The 18,404-nt window shown below is 37.5% G+C and overlaps 1 protein-coding gene across 18 annotated transcripts in view; it reads right to left on the reverse strand.

The window, feature by feature from the left end:
- CAMK2D (calcium/calmodulin dependent protein kinase II delta) overlaps positions 1–18,404 on the reverse strand; it is a 156,329-nt gene that overhangs the window by 51,424 nt on the left and 86,501 nt on the right. For 9 of the 18 annotated variants that reach the window (XM_060779031.2, XM_060779029.2, XM_060779043.2 and 6 more), the window contains exons 5-10: positions 17,731–17,796; positions 13,559–13,631; positions 8,462–8,564; positions 7,615–7,698; positions 6,448–6,542; positions 371–493 (exon numbers count right to left, since the gene is read on the reverse strand). In XM_060779031.2, the coding sequence (XP_060635014.1) occupies positions 371–493; positions 6,448–6,542; positions 7,615–7,698; positions 8,462–8,564; positions 13,559–13,631; positions 17,731–17,796 (544 nt within the window). Of the gene's footprint in view, positions 1–370; positions 494–6,447; positions 6,543–7,614; positions 7,699–8,461; positions 8,565–13,558; positions 13,632–14,534; positions 14,608–17,730; positions 17,797–18,404 lie in introns of all 18 variants that reach the window. The other 9 variants (XM_060779030.2, XM_060779028.2, XM_060779042.2 and 6 more) reach the window with 1 other exon arrangement.

An 18,404-nucleotide genomic window follows, 5' to 3' on the forward strand; every position in this document is an offset into this window, starting at 1 on the left:
TTAAAGTATTTGCAAATTATTTGAAATGATTTGTTCATATATGTGAGAATAATTATAACCATAAAGTATCTGAAAATTCATTCTTATATGTAACAATAATTCCTATAATTATATATTTTATATTATAATTCTTGTACTTAGAACCTTCAGTCAGACATGATATTTACCTACATGGAACAAAACTGTTCAAGCTACAATACTGAGATGAAAGTTTAAGCAGTTATAAAAGGAAATTATTATTAAGTTATTATCACAAAATAGAAATAATGGTAAAACAGAAAGGCTGGAAGGAGCAAAACTATCTCGTATTAGACTTCAGATTTTGACTCAGACTTAGAAGGCTGCTCATGGAAAAATAGCATCTGCTTACACAAATCCATGGATGTTTGAGGGCATCTGATGCACAAATACGTTTGGCAGGATTGATTGTAAGCATTTTGTTGATAAGGTCTTTGGCTTCTGGGGTCACCGTGTCCCATTCTGGTGAAGGAAACTTGAAGAAAGCAGAATATATCCATGTAAGAGAAAAATCAAGCACTTCAAAAACAAAATTCTTAATTTGGAGAACTCCAAAGTTCTAATTCAATGGTTGTTATATATTGCTCTGTATATCTTTTACTTCCTCATCCTTGAATTTTGAAGTACATTTCCAAAGTAAGTTTCCAAGCCCAAGGTAGGAATAGCATTCAAAATCATTTCTTCCAAAATCCCACTCCAAGGTAAGTTATTTCATGCATTAATTGAGTTTTTAGCCATTTTTGAAGAAATGCTATATAATAGAAGGGGGAACACATCCAAAGCAAAATGGCTTGGGGAAAAGCAGGGAGGGAGGCAACATGATATACTTTGTTGCATTCAGCATTAAGGGTGGTTTAATGCTGATTTACTGCTATGACGGAATTGAGAGTATTCCCTCAAGGACCTTCAGAAAGTTAATCTGTGCTTCTCTGTAATGGTGCCAATGGCATGTAACAACAGCCTGAAAATCTCTATATCTATGTCCGCTTATCTGCCAGAAGGTAGTGAGAGCATACACACAGTGATTTCTTCTAGTTGATTAGAAACTATATTTTATAATATTCACTGCCTCCCAAAGCAGTTACTTTATTCTCAACTCAAGAACGGAAAATGGAATGTCAGTGGATAACAAAAGATATTTAAAGATGGGATTAAAGCTAACCTTAAAACATGTGGTATAACCCCAAGAACTGAGAGGCCCTGGTATTTGAGTGTTGTAACTGGAGGTCAGCTGTTACCGGTAGTGCTATAGATTTTGAAGAGGCACACATACAGTGTGAAAGGAAGAAACATGCCAAGAGAAAGGCACATAAGAAAACCCTTGTCATGACCACCTTCTATCTGGAAATGTATGTACTCTCTGCATAAGACCATACGGATCAAAAATAGGTCTCTACTGTCACTTATGGATCCAACGCCAAGACTCTACCTTTGAAACACAATCATACCTGGCCACGATGATGAATTATAATATTCCTTCTCTTTCGCTTGCTTTTAAAGTCTAGTACAGTTTTGGGAGTTGTAATATAGATAGCAAAAGCTGTTAATATCAGCAGAGGTGTGCAACTATCATTGGATAGGTTACACTCTTTCTGAAGGACCAAGGAGGTTCACCTACATATCATTGGCTAGACCAGGCATGGACAAACTTTGGCCCTCCAGGTGTTTTGAATCTCAGTTCCCACAATTTCTAACAACCTATAAGTTGTTAGGAATTGTGGAAGTTGAAGTCCAAAACACCTGGAAGGTCAAAGTTTGTCCATTCCTGGGCCAGAGATATTTTTTACCAGCTTCAGCCCATTTATGAGTACTCCTCTATCTGCAAAAAGCAGGAACTTTCCAGTCTTTCATGCACTCATTTTTATCTCAACTTCATTACAGTAATGCACTTTACATAGGACTTTCTACTTCAGCTTATGCAGAATATGACTTCCAAATTGACGGATTTTTGCAGGTGGATGGGACAGTGGAAAACAAAGTAAAATCAATGCAATCTTGTATCACTGATCCACTTCTAGTTTCATTTTAAAGTGCTGACCTGTAAATCTCTAAATAATTTGGAGGCAGCATATTTGAGAAGTTTCCTATATTTCTATGAATTCAGTCATCAAAGTCTATGCTCTATCAAGTTGGGGACAAAAATCAAAGTGCCTTTTCATTAGTGACTACCTTTATTTGGAACTCCTTCCACCAGTAGGACTATTTGGTTTCACAATTATTGTTTTGATATTCACTTTAAGGATCTAACTCTTAAAATTACATTTCCATTGAACAATGTTGGGAGTTTTCATTTTTGGTGGTGGCTGTAACTATTGCTACTATATACAGCTAACAGCAACAACAATAACAACAACAACTTATTATTGGAACTTATGTCACAAGTACCACCTGCCAGTAGTAAAGAACTGGTGGGATCATAAACCTGCAAAGGTAGTAGAAAATGAACATGCAAAAATACTGTGGGACTTTCAAATCCAAACTGACAAAGTTTTGGAAGACAATACGCTAGACATCATGATTGTGGAGAAGAAAAAAGTTTGGATTATTGATGTCACCACACCGGGCGACAGTCGCACTGAGGAAAAAATTATCAGGACCTCAAAATCCAACTGCAAAGGCTCTGGCATAAACCAGTACAGGTGGTCCCAGTGGTCACTGGCACACTGGATGCTGTGCCAAAAGATCTCAGCTGGCATTTGGAAACAATAAACATTATCAAAATCACAATCTGTCAACTGCAAAAGGCCACCTTACTTGGATCTGCACGCATCATTCAAAAATACATCACACAGTCCTAGATGCTTGAAAAGTGTTTGACTTGTGATTTTGTGATATGAAATCCAGCATATAGATCTCATTTGCTGTGACATACTGCGTTTTGTGTCAGTAAAATAAAATAATAATAAATCTTTATTTATATCCCGTTTTTCTCCCACGAAGGGACCCAAAACGGCTTCCAGCATGTTAAAATACAGTAAAATACAATACAAAAGCAGCCATAATCAAAGACACACATATAAAACATAATAAGCAATCAATAAAACATAAACACAAATAAGCATTTCAAACCAGTATACATCATTGTGATGTCTTGCCAAATCTTACTGCACTTTGCGCCACCCGATGATAATTAACCTTCTTGACACTTCAGCAGCCTAGATTTATTCGATGAAGCCTTGTTTAAATAGGAAGGTCCTCACTTGTTGTTTGAATGATGTTAGGGAGGGTGCCATTTTGATCTCTCTGGGGAAGGTATTCCAAAGCCTCCGAGAAGGCCTTCTCATCAAACATATATGGAATGGTAGTGGAAGAAAGAGTAGGGCCTTGCCTGAAGATCTTAAGATTCAGGCAGGTTGGTAGGAAGAGATGCAGTCAGATAAGTAAGTTGGACCTGAACTATTTAGGGCTTTAAAGGTTAAAACCAATGCCTTGAATTGGGCTTGGAAACAAACTGGCAGCCAGTGGAGGCGCTGTAACAGGTATGCTCCCTGTGTCCAGCACCTGTCAGTAATCTGGCATAGGGTGGCATCCTGTGCCACCCTATGCCAGAGCACTCTTCAGGGACAGACCCACTTAGAGCACATTACAGTAGTCTAAGTGGGATATAACCAAGGCATGTACCATCATGGCCAGATCAGGCTTCTAAGGTATGGGCACAGCTAGCACACAAGTTTTAATTGTTCAAAGACCCTCCTGGAAACTGCCAACACCTGAGCCTCCAGGTTTAGCAATGAATCCAGAAGGACCCCCCCAAGCTGCAAACCTGTGATTTCAAAAGGAGGATGCTACCCTAAACCCAACACAGGACGCCACCCTATACCTTGATCTGACTTATAGGTACCAGTTCAGAGTCTGGGCTGCTTCCTTGGGTTTTGATGGAAATAAGTAATAGAACCTTATTGTCATTATGTTCTTGCTACACTGAACAGAGCATTGTCTTGTAAATAGTTGTATAATTATATTTGTGCAATGGTTTTACAGGGCTTATTTTGCACTAGAATGATATAAAATATCTTAATAAATTAAGATATAGTATTTTCAAATGTTATTTTTGCAAAGTTACTTTCAGTATATTACAAATATATAAAATACAGATAGTCATGCCCACAAATAATGACCACTGATGGTGATGATGACAATGACAATTAAAGAAGAAAAGAGAGAGTCAGGAAAGCAAAAATATACAGAAAAGAAAACTAGCTAATACTAGAATTTTAAAAAGTGTCCCAAAACACTTTATTTGATGCTCAAATACACAACATTTCCAATCAGAAAACAATGTATTTTGCACAAATTGACTGATTTCCGTAAACCATTTCCCCCACAAATGAAAATGGTAGTAAGAGAAATTATTGAAGAAAAAGGCTTGAAACAGCTTTCTAAACAACTAAGGAAGAGACTATTACATGCCACCAATGCTTTCTTGGTGATTGCTGAAAGCTGTCACACATGCTTTATCTCGAGGGCAAGCACTATACCTGTTAAGTTTGCAAGACAGACTGTGCTACTGAAAGCAGGCTATTACTTTATGAAAGGCAATTTGCACGAAGGAGCCCTCTGAGATAGCAAGAAGGATAATCATGTTGAAGAATAGGCATTTGTCTATTTGGAAATACATTACTACAGGCATCATACTGGAATGAGCTTGACAGGAGAAAAACTCCCATAATTTTGAAATGACTTTTGTCTTTTGCAGCTGCCAGGCTCAAAGATTCTGAGACACAAGAAAAAATATGATGGAGATGCTGTAGGCGGTACCAATATTTGCACGGCTCATTACACAATGCTCTGTCCCAGACACACAAACTTGTAAGTAAACCAAAAAGGATGGCAGCTGTGGGAATCTCTAACAAGTTTAACTGAAGAACTATGTGAGGGAATTTAAGCAGCACTGAGAGAGAGAAAGGAAGTGGCAGAACAGGAGTGTGCAGTAGAGACATGTACAATAAAGAGGTGAAGAGAATTTAAATGAGTACGCATAGCACAATACATTTTTCTTCCTGAAGCAGAAAGCAAGAAGGTACCCCCCATTCCATACAGAGGAGCTAAACTCAATGGCAGCTGAATCTTCCTTCAATGCTAGATATGGTGTTTCACAATATCTGAAGCAGCCCAGTTAGGCGGTCCAAAATAGGTGATCTATTCTCCAATAGATCACTGCCAGAGAGTCCAAGAAAAACAGCCAGTAGGCTGCCACTGCTTACTAGTCATGTGCATTTAAGCCAAAAGGCATACCATTTTCATCTGACCCCTCCTTTTGTTTACCAGAAAGTTACCTGAAAGGGGAGGGGTGTTTTCCGTTTCATTCAGCAAAGATTCAGCCCATTGGCTACAATGGGAGATTTTAAAGGCTCAGTACACAGCCATTTTAAAGCCTGTCTGCACGAAACCTATCTCAGTTGTAAACCCCATTTACAGCTGCAGGCCTGCCAAGATTCAAAACAATTAACCAATCTACTGATTTTTAAAGAATTATTTTAAGTTTTAAATATAACATTTTTAAAAATACAACAAAATGGAAGAGAGGGGTCTGGGAATTGTAATTACCAGTTGTGTCCATTCTCAGCCAATCAGAGCGTGGACACCATCAGGCTTTTTGTTGGCTGAGAGACACACAGAAAGAAAAAACTTCAACTCTCATTGTGCTCCAAGAGGAACTTTCAATGGCCACCCTATGCTAGTGCCACTGGGAAAGCAAGTTCTAAGGGCCTTTTCTGGAGGAGGAGGTAACTTTCGAAGAAAAAAATGGAAGAGGTGCCTTCTGCTGGGGAGAGAAAAAGGATACCACAGATCCCGCTGCCTCAGGTATTTTGTGGACTTAAATCTTTCCGAAAATATTTTCTCTCTGAATTTGTTTCACTGGTCTTTTCGTTTCTCTCTTCCCCTTTCTGTTTTTGGAAGTTACAAGAAAATGGCCTTCTGAACACTACAATTTTTTTTGTTAACAGTGATTTGGACCCAACTCTATTTCTTACACCACACTGGCCGATCACATCACTCTCCCTAACAGCAGAGCCAGTGTTGAAACTGAGAATGATGCCTGTAATCCATCATTTATTAATTTATTTACATATGGGTTTACTTTTAAAATAAAATAACCATATAGAATGTGTGTGTGTGTGTGTGTGTGTGTAATGGTACAGGTCATCACACATTGATTTATTCTGGGCTACACAAGTCATTTAAAGTTCTTCAATAATCAGTTATGCTTTGTTACTTAAAAATTAAATGACAGAACTGTAATAGTTTCTAAAGAAAAATGTACAGGGGTAAGAATGAATCATAGGAAAGATTGGGGTGGTGGGGAGAGAAATGCTGGAATCACAAATGAACATCTAATTGCCTTACATAATTACATAGTTGTTTTACAAAAACCACAAGATAGCAGTCACGAGAAAAATAAGAGAAATTGAGGCACATGTTACTTACATCATATGCGCCAGCCTTAATCTGTTGATAAAGTCTATGTTGATCTTCATCCCAAAAAGGAGGGTAACCCACCAAGAGAATGTATAGAATAACACCTAGGAAATGTCCATAATAAATTAAATTAATTAGTCAAAATAACTCAAACAATTAGCACCTGACAGCAATGGCATGGGAGACCCTCCCTACTTCAAATCAAATCAAATCATTTATTTCGGTCATTGACCAGCACAGGAAATAGTCACATTTTCATACAAACTTGGTATGTTTGGTACATTAAAAATATAAATATAACTACTGAAGCACAATATGGGTCCCTACTTAAAAAGCCAAACATCTTGAAATTATCCAGTTTAATTCAGAATAGTGTATAGAGACAAAGAAATGCCTGTCTCCTCTACTGAATGCATTATTCCAATCAGAGATTCTAAAAGCTACTTTTTTTGAACTAAAACTCCAAGAACAACTTTGCCAGTGGCCAAATTGGGTGAGTTGTATTAGTAGTTTTAATTCCCAAAACGTACCTTTCCCCAATATTTGCTTAAATAGAAGTGTCTCTCCTGCCTCTCCTCATAAGAGTGAAAAAAAGCTTCAGGAGGAAGAAAATGAATGTGTGACATATTTATCTATAAAATGAAGTAAGGGAGATTTGGAGCAGAGGTTTGGCCCAAGCAAAAGTTGAACCTTTCCTGCAGACACTGATCCTTCCCAGGGTGGAGAGCGGATGAAAGAGAAAGCAATTATATTGAAAAGCGTTCTGTCAGACCTAAAATACAGGCTGTGTACAAAATTCCCAAAGGAGGTGTATGCAAGGTGATTGCTCTTTTCGCAACTTTCCCACAAGTTCAAGGGGAAATCAATGGTTCTGTGCCATGAGATTTCCTTGGATGCCCACATGTTGAATGTGATCTCTGTAAAGAGTATGAATGAATGCATCTTAGGCATGGCCTACCAGATCCTAAAACTGCCAGTGTCCTTGTGGGTACCAAAGTAAATAAACAGTGAACCATAAAAGCAGCTATTGGTAAACCAAACCAACAAACAAAATATTCTGAACATGAAAGAAAAATCTAGTAGCAATATATTTCATTGCTACCTATATTTCACTCATTTTATGGAAGTTTTTTTTAAAGAAAGACAAAATTGAAGGCAGAATTAAAAGTTCCTTACCACATGCCCACATGTCCACTGGCTTTCCATAAGGATCTTTCCGTAACACCTCAGGTGACAGGTAACCTGGTGTACCAGCAAAGCCTAGAAAGGAAGATTTCTTACAATAAATGAGATGTATCCATTATGTTATCAGCCAGGTTTATAAGGCATAATTTAAATATTTATCTGTATAGTAGACTTTCACAACTTTCCATCTCTGCCTATTTCTACAATGAGGGAAACTATGTATTGTTCCCATAAACCCAACAAGGCCTTGGGTTGTGAAGAAGCAAACTGACTCACAAAGCATTTCAACAGCAACATGAAGCTGATCATATTTCAATTCAAACCCTTTGGACATGTGAAATGTTTCCACTTCATCTTGTTTTATGCTCTAGGGTTTTAGTCAGGCTTTGGCTGCTTCAAAGAAAAAGCAACAACTAATTTGTGTATCTTCCTTGCTCAACCATTCTTCTTCCACCAGTACCCTGGAGGAAGGTCTGAAGGATTGCAACAAATTGGTGGGTGAATGAAATGTAAATTCCTTCAGATTATCTTCAGGGCCATTGCCAAGATAAGAAACTTGAGCATCAGACAAGGCAATCTTTTCAGAAAGAATCATCCGCACTCATTCCCAGAAGCAGTGGGCAGAAAGGAATAGGGAAAGCCTGAAAAATGAGAACTTTGCCAGAACTGCAACTGGAATTAAGCTGTGTGTGCTGGTGTGTGTGAAAAACCTGGAACTATCTATACCTTACATACTATAGGTTCTCCTCAACTCAATTTGATTTTGGTGTGAATGCAGTGATGTCGGAATAAAGGCATAGACAGCAAAAATAGATATCAAATCAAATTGTTTTCTTACCAAACCAGGCTTGTTGTTCGCCTTGCACTTCAATAGCCAAACCAAAATCTGCTAGTTTCACAGCAGCTCCCTTCGACTTGCTAGCTAGAAGCAAATTCTCAGGCTTCATACAGGAAGGAAGAAAAGAAAAAAAATGCAAGATCAATATTTTTTAAAAATAACTGACAAGTTAGAACTAAGCATGTTATCTATAACTGGAGGTGGGGAGGGATATTTGTTTTTCACAATTTCCTAGGTTGGCCTTTACACAATGAGACTGCTAGTTGGAGAATTCTGGAAGTTGCACTTCAAAACTCTGATTAGCTAGTAGCTTGGCAATCTTTTGTATGAACTTATGCTTAAGATCCTGGATACTAAGTGAAGGCTGGACAGGCTGAGCATCCCTAGTCTGGAAATCTGATATGCGGCAAAATCTGAAAAAGAAGCTGCCTTCTTCTGCCTTCAATGTGGTGGCTGCAGTGCTCCTACTTGCACAAGGCAGAAGTTGTCATCTGCACAAATCCCAGACAAACCTGTATAGTACTTTATATTCCACCCCACCCCATATATCTTTTATATCCTCAGTCTCACAGATCCTCAGTTTCCTCCAGCCTTGTGTCTCATATATGTTTATCAAATAAATGAGAAACCAAACTAAAGAGGATTTGTGCCATGGAGAAAGGCCAAATGAAGAAAATACTTGAAATATTGTTTCCAAAAGATTAATTTTAGTAAATTTAAAGTTAGGGTTTTTGAACTGATTTTTTCCCCCAGTGCATATGGACCCAGTATTACCTTGGACATTACCATTTATTTTTGGCTGATGAGTCTTGGATTAGAAATCAGTTAATTTCTGCATTGGGGAGTCTGAAATAAGTTCTTTCTGTATGACCCAATCACTCCTTGTGTTTTTAATTTATCTTATCTGCTGTTACCTTGAACTTCTTGGGTCTATGGACCACAATAAAGTAATTTTGTGGTGACAACAGTATTAGATTAGCATATATCTGATTCATGGTATCACAATGCTACACCATGAATGCATCTTGAGGATATGTTTAATGATGGATTTATCATTATACCAACTATCACAAAATGCTACAAAAGGAAGAAAATGTGTGTCTCCTTAAAATTGTCATTTTTCTGTGGGTCTAAATGCATTAGTTTGCTGAATGACTCAAAACTGTTGTTTCATATATGTGTGAAACAACAACTGGTCATCTATTTTTCACGTAACTGTGGCTGGAGTTCTCTAACTATGGCTGACGTCCCCTTAGTGCACTATGACAATGTAAGTGGTTTTGGCAAGAGGGAAAAGTCCATCCAACAACAGCTATGGCAATAGTGAAATACTGGAGAAATAGTCTGCTCAGAGATAGATTTTTACTGTCTTCATTTGTCACAGACTTGTGACCCTCAAAAATCCATAGCCCACCAACAGGTTGCTAGCCCACAGTTATTAAAAATTTGCACTGTTTCTTCTGCACTCAACAAATAACACCTCAATAGTAGTATATTTTAAGGAAGAGAATAAAGCTGGCAAAGATTACTTCCTGGAAAGCACTGCTTATGTAAACAATTTAAAGCATCAGCTGATCCTACTTGCTATTAACCTTCAGTATCCAATGAAGTAGGCTGTGAGGTTTTACATACACACACACACATCCCAGGTAGGTAAACACATATTCTATTTACAGCATGTGACTATTAAAAGAAGTACATTTCCCTTTTCTCCCACTGCATTAGAAGTACTTAACACCTGTCAACAAAGAATTTCAGTTCCAAAGTACAGTAAAGCAAACTTCCATTATCAAAAAAGGAAGTAAATACACTTAGTCACAAAACAGCCATGCACTTCAATAACAAGCTCAGTTGACTTTGAGGCCACTGGATTCTACCCTTTTAAAGGAACATGCACCAGCCATTTCAGGGCAACAGAAAATGCTAACATGGTTGTCATGCATGATTTCTGAAGAGGTTGGGGCAAATATGCACAACTGGATCGTATGGGAGCTTTGAAGCACAATTTTGAGAGTCCATCCAGGAAAGGAACAAATCAGAGTCTGGATCATAAAGTTGCATGTTAGCTGCAGTGATGCACATGATAGTAAAGAGACAGCCATTGTATCATGCTATTGTTGATTATAGTATGGTCATACAGTATTTTTGGTGTATCAAATATATGGTTTGTATTAATGGTGAGCCATTTCAAAATAATTTCAACTAGGGATGATTCTGTTGTCACAAAGTATATTCTTTCTCCAATAGATACTTTTTCTGGAAAAAAAAATTGGTCCAAATTCAACTATGGTTAAAGGTATTAATTAAATGCATCGGCACTCCTGGAATGAACAGTCTAAAAGCTTTTAGATTCTCTTTGAGGCTCAGATATTGGCCACATAAAGGTGTGGATGAAGGCTGGTTATTCCTATGCTAGATTTCTCCTCCCTCCTTATATCTCCCAATGGTTAAAGATTAAATAGGCTAACAATTAAAATAAAGTGGCCTTACTGAACTAATTTTTTTGTGTGTGACCTCATTATTTCCATTGTTAGTCACCAAACATTTGTTGTTAAGTCCCACTGATTTCAAAAAATCTAACCTGACTATTATAACCTGACTATTATAAAAACAGATCATCTTAATGGGCACAACTTAGTATTCACTTTGACTGGTCTTCAATCACGAGACTTCAGAAACTTTATAGATCTCAGTTTTGCAAGGACTATGTTTTGAATTTCATTTCCCTGAACTGAGTATAAAACATGATTTTTTTCCCCTTTAGCAATCCTTCAGATAGAAAATAAATTGTCAAAGCACAACAATTAAGTATTTACTTAATTGCTAAACAATTAAGTATTCACTCAGGTATGTCACCATTGGCTCCACACCTACAGAATTTCTTCTCCGGGGAATTCTAGAAGAGTTTAGATGGCAAATGAAGACAAAAGAAGGACTTAAGGTGTAGTACAATAGTTCTGTTTAAACTATTATTACTTCAACTGTAAGCCACCTTAAACTTCAGTACCTGTATAAAAAACCCAATTTTAATTCTGAGAAAAATAAATAAATAATGTGTCTCTTTTTAAAAACAAACCTATTCAATGTTGTGATCTTTTTGCTTTTGTAGTCACAAGTAAGAAATCCTCTTTCAGTTCTGAGGTGATGAGGGAATTTGGGTTACATAACGTGCGAGACAGAATGGGAAAATATGTCAAAATAGCTCGGTTTTTGTTTTTGTCAATGATACTGACAGATTGAGACAAGTGTGGCACAAGGCCGAATAGTGGATGAGTCATTCATTGCATATGTCAATCTGGCAATGATAAGAGGAGTTAAAAATGATATGAACCCCAGTGTTCCTTTTGAAGGGCACTAAACATAAACAGCTAATAACCCTGTTGTGATTGTGTTCGTATAATCTGAAATCTTTTAGAGCTTCTCAGATACTCTGCAGGGAAAATGACAGAAACTATAATCCTGAAAGTGTTCCATTATGGACAGATCAAATCTTATTGTCTTTAATGGGAGAGATTTGCACATGTCTTTAATCCCGACTTTCCTTCGATGCATAAAGTGTTTGCCGAGATAGGTAAGCATATACGCTACAGTGAAGGAGTAGCAATATATTATTTATATTTTATATAAATTATGTAAAAATGTGTACATTCTTCGTCGCTGCTCTTTGGAGACAGCTTTTTATTCATACTTATGTCTGATGCCAAGTAGGCCCGTAGCCGGTGGTGGGGGTGGTGGTGGTGTTAATGGTTCCCCCCCCCCCAATGTGTCAGGTTAAAAAACCTGGTTTACTCATTAATTTTAACACTTTAACCAATTCATAAGTAAACCAGGTTTTTGTTTTAACCTGACACGTTTAGGGGAGAGGTTAAAACCCTTCAACCCCTCCCACTCTGGCCACGGACCTGATGCCAAGCATCAAATGATGAGAGTTTGGAAAAGTAACCAAACAGCTAAAGCACACAGACCAATCCATCTATATGCATGTATAATGAGAAAGTGGGGAAACTGAGCAAGAGAAAGAAAAAAAGTATGTGTGGGTTTCTTACAAAATTGTCACTTAGATTCTGGGAAGTGAACTCATAGAGTCTTAACTGAAAAGGACCACTACTCTAACCTTCTGCTATACAGGAACCCACAACCAAGGAATTGCGGGGAGATGTCTATCCAACTTCTATTTAAAGACATCCAAAGAATGAAAGTTTTCTATCCCTTGGAGCAGTCTAACCTACTGTTGAGCTTTTCTTTCAGGAAATAACTACCTAATCTATAGGTAGAATCCCTTCTAATTTGAATCAATTGGTTCATGCTCTAGTCCTGGAGCAGCAGAAAACAGTTTACTTCATCTTCTACATGGTATCCCATTAGAAATGAATGCAGGAACTGGGGCTTTTTACATTTATAAATTACAAAATTCCTAGTTCCTTTCTTCTGGAACCATGGTTGCTATGGCTCTGTGCTCACTGTTATACATTTCTGGTAGCTAAAAACCTCCAGAACCCCCAAACCCATAAATTAATGTATCAAAACAACAGGGGTTAAACATGAAGCAACACTCTCTTGTCTTAGAATCAAGAAACTGTCAGACAAAAGATACAATACAGTGTGTGATTCAGGAAGAACTTGAATCAATTAATCATCTGTATAAAATATTGCTATCCTGGGACCCTGATGGGTGAATATTTCTGCCCAAATCATTAATACAGATGAAACTGTGGAAGATTTCAAATGCAAAGCCTATGCTGATTATATCATACTTTCTATCTAGAACTTGCCTCACAACTTTGCATCCTTGAAACTGAATAAACTAATGTGGGGCACAGTAGTGAAACCAAGTACAAATTTAGAGCTTTTCAGTTATTCATTCCTATGCATTATTTCAAATAGGTTTATTTCCAAGGAGGAAGACTAAAAGGAAATATTCCTAAATCTGCAAAGAAAGGGATAGTAGTGTGATACTTTGTATGGAGATTTGTAAAATTGTCTGAACAACATGTACATTAATAAATGGCTGTCTCTTTGCATGATATGCAAAAAATCCAGCTAAACCATGCTGGGCGACTACGGTGTGTGGTTATCTTCCCCAACAGCATTACTCACCTTCAAGTCCCGATGGACTACGCCCATCTGATGACAGTGTAGCACAGCCTCCAGGATCTGCTGAATGCAATGACTGCATGCAAACACCAGGGGGCGTGTGTTAGTTCCAAGCTGTACACTCACTGTCTGTATATCCTCAGCGAGACTGGGTTAAAGTGCAAAACTAGCAAAGAACTGAGATTGTGGTGGACAACCTCTGGAAACGTAACCACATTCCTCAGCTAGAGAAGCTACTGCCTCAGACATTTCAAAAGCCTTGCTTTGGCTTGATTTGGTTCAGTGGTATAAACAGAGGTGAAAAGACACAGTGAGGACTCCACTTTAATGGACAAGTCCTGATGGATCATAAGCTTTATAGACTAGCAGGTAGATAATGCCAGCAGTTCGGCCCGAATAAACTTGCATTAAATATCTGGAAGTGTTTGTCCTTTCTCCTCCAACTTCACTAAGATCATACTGAAAATATAATTATAGCGTTGGAAATACATATCTCACTCATCATGGTTTCATTTAGCCCAGCAATTACTTCCTCCCTTTTGCCTGAGGGTTCGTCTTACTCTAGTAGAGCAATGTGAGGCCAGTTGTTCTGCTCCCGTAACCCATGGTCTCTAAACAGAAGTGGTGTTTTAAACCTGCAGGCTGGCATATATCACAGGCAAAGTTGAACGGCAAGGTGCCAAGGTGCACGGTTAAAGCAACCTCCTCCCAAAATTTGTGGAAGGTATCTGTCACACCACATTGTGTCATGGAAGGTCACCTTTCTGCCCCGAAACTTTGGCTGTAAGGTATGCTAGACTGTGACACTTGCAAACTGGAAAGCAGCATCATGCATTACCCATTTGTGATATGAAGGGTGGCGAGAGATAGCCAAGGAACCTCTCAGCTGACCCACCCTTAAATCTCAAGCCAGGGAAGAGAGAGAGAAAAGAAAAAGAGAGAGAACTTCTTAGCCAGCCTACAGGCTCCAGATACTGACCTTGAGGTCCCTGTGAACTATGCCATTTAGGTGACAATGATTAACACTTTCTAGAATCTGCTGTATACAATGACTGCAAAGATACAAGGGCAGAATGGAAGGGAAAAAACATTTTAAAGGCACATCATCACATCAAATGCAAAAATCAAACAAATTTAACTTAAATTATAAAAAAATTAAAAATAATTAAATCACAATTTTTGGGACACGTTTCATTACACAGTGAAAGGGAGCACAATAAGTCTCTCTCTATGTGTATCCATATACACATAGGGAGAGAGGCATACAAAAGGTTATTTTAAGTTTTATCAAAAGGGAATGACACTTAACACATACATGTGACATTGTAAGACACAGTCTTTTGTGTATTTCTTTGCATTGTTTCAGTGGCAAAAGCATTATAAAGAAGTGAAAAATAATTCATAAGGCAGAATTTGGATGCTATTGTTTTCAATGTTGTCAACATGAACTGTATAGAGAACGTGAATTTGGAGTTGGGGGAGTAACTCTGTGCATTAACCAGATATACACTTACATTTACAAATATTTTGCATATTGCTCAGTCACTATGCATATCAGTGAACAATGTTAGAAAATATATAGAACATATGGCCATCAAACAGGAGGAATATTCTCCTTTTTAAACTTGCACAGATTATCTGGTCAATGTGTACATTGTCCAATAAACCTTGGTGATTACATGTATTGAATAGTCAGTGAACATAATTCTACATTCATCCTCCTAATACACTGTAAAGCGATGGCCACATTTTTTTTATGTAGAAAAAAATGACGATTCAATGCACATTAATCCCAAGATTGCTAAAAATATATATGGACACAAAACATAAATCAATGTTTGTACAAAAGGAACAGAAAGGGATAAGTACAAACAAAACAAAAACGAAAAGGCACAAAAAGTTATTCCTGACACCTGATTAGTCTCTGATAGGGAAAAAAACAAGTAAAAATCTGTATAATTCACAGATATCAAAGCCCCTGAAAAGTTGCGCCAGGAGGTTGGGAAGGGCTCTGGAGCAGTGAAAAGGGTAACACAGAGGTATCCAAAAGAAAAAGAAAATCAGTGAAAATTTTCTCTCTCTTGGTTAATCATCTTTACATATAGGATACATTGCATTATATGTGCTTTTTGACACAGTGAATAAAACACATTTGCTAATCTCTGAAATAAAACAGGGAGAACTATGATGCAACACAAGATGAAATTAAGCAATTCTGATTCAAGTGGAAAGGAAATTCAAGAACAGCTCATTAAGTCAAAAAGTTAAAAATCATAGTGTGGCCTCCATCCTCAGTGGAAGGGAGATGAGTAGAACATGTATTTGGAGGGGGAAAATGTTAAATTAAGGCCTCTAAGATGAAGAAACATTTTGCCAGATTTTGGCAAGAATTTTCAATCCCAGCAAAAGTAATCAAATTTTTGAATAGCCTGTTAATAATGGGCTTCATGCACAGAAATCTTGCAAAATGCAATCTTTACATTCTTGCATGCCTGATTTAGTATTATGGTAAGAAGGAGGTTAACACATTGGCTTTAAAACTGATGATGAAGTATTTAACAGAGTTAATTAGCCAATCAGCATCACTAAGGAGTTTCTAATATAGCAGTTCACCAGAAATCTGAGATAGGTGTAGATTTACAAGTTGGTCTCCAGTGATAACAGCGGCTATAAGCAACTAGGCCATCTGTGTTTGTAAATAGCCACGCTACCAATTGTAAGGTTTATTTTTGATGGTTTGGCTAATGGTTCTTAAGATTACATGCACATAAGTTGTTGTTTTTTGTTTTTGTTTTTTGCCTGCCTGCCTGCCTTAAATTCATGCCCACAGTAGGAGTTTTTGTTGTTTATGTTATTCCTACACTGGGATTCTTAGAGCATGATGTAGTTTTTCGTATATAGAATAGAGCAGAACTACTTCTTAACTCTCATGTTCACATACTTGGTTTGCTGCTATGCTTCCTTCAAAATTCCTGGAGGAATCTCATAGAGACTTGGGTAACTTATCTGTCTCTTGGTAGAGAAGAAAGGTAGTGTGGGGGAGGACAGCCTACAAGAGACGGCTTCCTTACTGAGGAGAAGCTTGGAGGAAAGCTGTAGCAGCTTACTGGGGATCCCTGAGATCCCATCCCTTCACGTGGCCAAGGAGCAAAGTAAGCCTTCACAATTCCTTGGAATGTGAAGATATGTTCCAAGGACTTGTGAAGATACTTTTCCTTGAAGGTGGAAAAGCAACTTCAAAACCTAGATGGTTATGGAGCCTAGCCATAAATGTTGCTGCCATCTTCTGTTGTAGGCACCAGTAGATGGAAAGAAAGGAATGATTTCTCTTGCTGAATTAATTCAAATCCAGAAATCCATTTTTTTCCATCTTGAGAAATCCTGGAGGAAGCATTTGTTGAGTATCTAGTATTCAGGTTATGAAGACTTTATAATGGCTTTGGTGGGCACAGCTCACTGGGGCTACAAGAAGGTTAGGATGGTGCTCACACCCTTTTCTGAAACTCATTGTAAAATAGCAATCAATTATGAAGTGCTTGTATGAAATTTTTCCACTAGTTCAGGTTTACAAGAGGCTTAAATACATGAGCCCCAGATGAGACTACTGTACTGCGATGTTCATGGTTAATATTTTAAAATATGTAATATGCAACTATTTTTTTCAATCAAGGTTCTATAAATAGTGTGATCATTGATGTTTATATGTGTAGACTCCTCATTCCCACAACACACATCCAACTCCAGATGGAAATGCATGTCCTATGATGAGTCAGGAGAAAGACTTTTCTATTAACATAGTTTTAATTTTAAATGCTGAAAAAATTTCCCTCACAAGTAAGTGAGAGAAAGGCACATGAATCCCCACCACAGTCTAACACTCAAAGATTTAGTGGCAGAATAAAATAATCTTTTGATAAAAGTGCTATAAAATTATGTAGCTAAATGCCTAAACATGAGCTTGCCAAACAAGCAAGCAGGTGGAACTCTTACATGGAAACTAGCATTTCCATGCTCGTTAAGATGCTAGTTAAGATGAAACTAGCATTGAAGGAGATATAAAATCGAAGAATCACCACTGAATTCAGGTACCAAGTATCATAGGAAACTAAAAAAAAGAAACATTAACAAAAATGTACAATTTTATGCAATGTAAAGCCTTAAAATGCAGCACTTACCTTGCATCTGCTTCACTATAATATTCTCTTGCAACAATATCCTCAAATAATTCACCACCAGTGACTCTATTAATGATATAAACCATTTTTATAGTTAGCCAGAATGAAATGAGAAATACATGCTTGCATTTTTAAGAATAGTTCCCCATATAAAATCATAGGGTTGCTTCATGTATTAAGGAAGTTATCGACTTAGCTTCACACACTGGAGGAAATTGAGTCAGTCTTTGTTGTTTGTGCCTATTTATATAAGAATACATTCGAGCTTGCTACAAGACACCAAAGGCAAAAAAAGAAAGAAACACGGCTTCAAGTATAAATCAATGGGCTATGTTTTATTCTTTAAAAAGACTTTATCATTATCCTCCTATATTATTAAGTATGAATGCATTTCAGCCTATTTTAGTTGGCCTTTATACGGCAATAAAGGGTCTTCTTTGGGAGCTACACAGTCAAGATATCAACAGCAATACACTTACATGGAGAATTTTTTGCTAACTCCAGAAATTTCTGCCATTGATATATTAAACCTGTAGCCCCTGAAGCAGGGCATTCATGCAATATAAAGGTCAAGTAAAATACAGACCACTAATAAGCACATGAAGACTTGTTTCTTCCCTTCCTTTTGGATCCTAATATGTGCTTTCTTGTTTGTGGTCCCTTTAAAAATCTGA

Source organism: Anolis sagrei, chromosome 5 (assembly GCF_037176765.1).
Source record: "Anolis sagrei isolate rAnoSag1 chromosome 5, rAnoSag1.mat, whole genome shotgun sequence".
In the NCBI taxonomy this organism is placed as follows: Eukaryota; Metazoa; Chordata; class Lepidosauria; order Squamata; family Dactyloidae; genus Anolis; species Anolis sagrei.